This window comes from Rhizophagus irregularis, chromosome 16 (assembly GCF_026210795.1).
Source record: "Rhizophagus irregularis chromosome 16, complete sequence".
Taxonomy (NCBI): domain Eukaryota; kingdom Fungi; phylum Glomeromycota; class Glomeromycetes; order Glomerales; family Glomeraceae; genus Rhizophagus; species Rhizophagus irregularis.
This window is the reverse complement of record NC_089444.1, coordinates 130,565-133,998: the sequence shown is the minus strand read 5'-3', so window position 1 is coordinate 133,998 and position 3,434 is coordinate 130,565. Positions and strand designations below refer to the sequence as shown.

The 3,434-nt window shown below is 29.8% G+C and overlaps 1 protein-coding gene across 1 annotated transcript; it reads left to right on the top strand.

Moving 5' to 3' along the window:
• Nucleotides 1-1,401: 1,401 nt before the first annotated feature.
• OCT59_007831 (uncharacterized protein) lies at nt 1,402-3,208 on the top strand (the record flags this gene model as incomplete). The annotated part of the gene is made up of 3 exons (XM_066142046.1): nt 1,402-1,534; nt 2,137-2,195; nt 3,179-3,208. 3 exons carry the CDS (start codon nt 1,402-1,404, stop codon nt 3,206-3,208), a joined length of 222 nt encoding a protein of 73 aa, XP_065998958.1.
• Between the last annotated feature and the right edge of the window lie 226 nt (nt 3,209-3,434).

Genomic DNA, 3,434 nt, shown 5'->3' with positions numbered 1-3,434 from the left:
TGCAGAAGAGCTTGAATAGCACGAAAAAGTGGGCGATAGTAGAGGGTAAAATTAATTTCATTATAGGTCGCAACAACCTTTTCTTTAAAGTCTATCAAAGGTGAATTTATTTGATTAAGATAATCCTTGCCATTTTTCGTTGAACTTGGCAATGGTGATTTGTCTAAATTACTATGTTTGTTGAAAAACTTTATTATTTTATCACCTATCTTATTAGAGATATTACCCTCTACTATCAACTCCAAAAAGTCGCGATATGCATCATTCGGCCATTTTACTTTGCGCTCTGGTGTGGGTTTTCCATCAACTACATCTATGGCATCATCTAATGACGCACCCTGAAGGTCTTCAGGATCAATGAATTCAGTATCTTCAAAGTTTACTAATTCTGATTCTGCTTCCGATTCTTCAAAATTTGCTTCGACCCTCTCTTCTGATTGTAACCTTTTTCGCAAATGATAACGTGGTTCATCTTCTAACTCATCTGCAATATTTACTAAGTCTTCATCTTGAGATGAAGGTTCAAATTGCTTTATCTCATCATCATCATCCTGTGATGTAAGCTTTTCTTGCGAAGTAGTTGGGTTTGGCATAATAATTGACGTGCTCCAAAGTTCTGCATCATGTTCTGATCTTATCATTTCTCTTAATGGCTGCAACAAAGATCTTTGCTGTACTGGTGACTCATTTAGTTGGGGGGATCTCATTTTCCCGTGATGTTTAGCATTGGCATGTTGTTTTAAACCGCAGTAAGTTGAAAATTCTCTTTTACAAATTTGGCATTGATATCTAACCATTTTTATTTGAAGAACAATTTATGAGGATTTATTTGCGGTATAGTAAATATTTGTTTTTATTTGTTCTTTGCTAATTTTAAGCGAATTTTAGTGATTTTATTAATGATTATTTTAATTAATGTGAAATTATAAATTTTGTGAATTTGCGAATTTTAATGAAGAATTTGATATTTCTTTCGTTTGTGTGAATTCTCAATTTTTTTTTTTTTTTGATTTTTTTACATTTTTGGCGCAGGGGTTCAATCATTTTAATTTACAGATTTTTAATCATTCTATTTTTAAATTTTAATCATTTTAATTTGCAGATTTCTTAATTATTTTATTTAATTTTAATCATTTTAATTTACAGATTTTTAACTATTTCTATTTTTAAATTTTAATCATTTTAATTTACAGATTTTTAACTATTTCTATTTTTAAATTTTAATCATTTTAATTTACAGATTTTAATCATTTTAATTAATATTTTTACTGATAATTAAATTATTTAATTTATAGATTTTGGATTTTTTTATCGATTTCGGTAATCAATTTTTTATTTAAATTGTTTCGTAAATTTTAAGTATATTTTTTCCTATACAATTTTCTAAATTAGTTGTTAATAATGTCAACGAAAAATACTAAGAAAAAAACTGGAAAAAATGCAAAGAAAAAAATGAAAGTTTCCTATAATAGTCCGGAAAAAAAAGATGAAGCTTCTCAAAAAACTGGAAATATATTATCTCAAATTTTATCAGGTACAGTCCGTCAAGGAATTGCATTTCTTACATTAATTTAATATTATAATTAATCTTCGCTTGTTCAATCGACACCAACAGCTGATGATGTATCATCACAAGATACAGGAAATGTTGATGATAATGCTTCAGCTTCAACATCTTATACTAAAACTCGTACTAGCCCTGATTACGATAATATTTTAACTTCAACACCCATACCGAAGGACCGTTCGTGTTGGTTGTTCCAGATGAAATTCTCAAGTCTTCAACATCCAATAATCCTACAAAAAGTATCAAAAGTGGCAAGCCAAAAAAAAATCGGGGTAGATCATTAACGCCCATTGTTGGTAATAATTCAACAAGAAATCTTGAAAATTCTCCAACTAAACCCGATGATGATTCAAACTGAAGAACTTCTACACCTATCAGAGCACCCATACCTATCAGAGCTTCTACACCTATCACACCTATGCAAATTGATGATGAATATTGTAACTTCGAAGAACGTGACAAACGTTACCTTACAATCGAGAAATTCAACTATACTATGAAATTATTAGACAAAAAAATCACTTCAATATATCGATTGTGCCGACGTATTAGTGAGCAACAATGATTAGATTCTCAAACGATACAGAGACTTGTGGTGGTCGACGAGCTTTCGGATGAATTTTGGAACGTAAGTTACTTTAATAGATTTAGCAACTTTATTTGATCTCAAGATATTTAAAAATAACTGATTATCTTTACAGCGCGCATATAAAAAGGTGTCCAAAGAACTTATTCCGAAGATCCTATTTCCCTCAGATACGGAATACCGTGAAGCTTTAGAGAAATACCTCGCTGAACATGCCAGTCATTATATTGAAAATCTCAGAAGAAATACGTGGGTTTCCCTATTCGAATCAAAGTTATTACCAGAAGTACGTGAAATCATTAATAATAATCAATAATAATAATAATAATAATAATCCGAAATTATTTGATTATTAAGATAAAAAACAAATGCCGAAGCAAGCGAAATGATTTAGCGGCAAATATTCAAAATACTATGTTTTCTAACTTCGGTGAGCAGAAGTTAGAACGTGTGGATAGCAGTGCGTCCTCTAAAAAGATTGCCGAATGGAAAAAAAGTGCAAAACCGCGAAAAGCATATCGAGAACTTTTCGAAAATCAAGGTATTCTCACGAAAATAACCTCTTCTGTTTTCAAATCATACGAAGGCAGTGAGCTTCCTCCAGAACACTGGGTTTATGTACTCACCATCTGCGATATTATCTTAAATCCCAGTAGCCCTGGGATTAAATGCAACGACAAGTTAGTTTTAAAGAGAGTTGATTTTCTTATGGTAATAATAACGTTCATCAGTACTTTGAAGTTAAAAATTTTAAAATATTTCGCAAATATTAATGTATAATCAATTATCAGCAATCGATCAAAAATAAAGTTACTGTAACTCCGCGTTTGTTGCAGGAGTTAGCGGCGAAAGAAGATTCAGAACAAAGTCCAGAGATTTCGTCTATAATCGAAGAATCAAGCGATGCTGATGATGGTAATAGTAGTAGTTACGAAGAATTAGTAAGTCAAAGTTATTATCTGGTATATAATGATTTTTACACCACGTTAATTTATTTTACTAATCTAAATCAAAAAAATTTACAGCTCAAGAGTTTAGATTCGAAATTCTCTTAACATTCGTCGAATTTCTTCGTATTACATTAATTTTCAGAATTCGGAAATTTGTATTTGAAATTCTTCAATTTTTTTTGAATATATTTTATTAAATAAATTACATATTAAATAAATTACTATATATAAAATTGTTTGTAATAATTGTGATGATCAGTGAAATTAAATATATTTGAATTATTTCGAATATTTATTTTTTAAAAATCTTCGCAGAATTTCGTTATTTGTT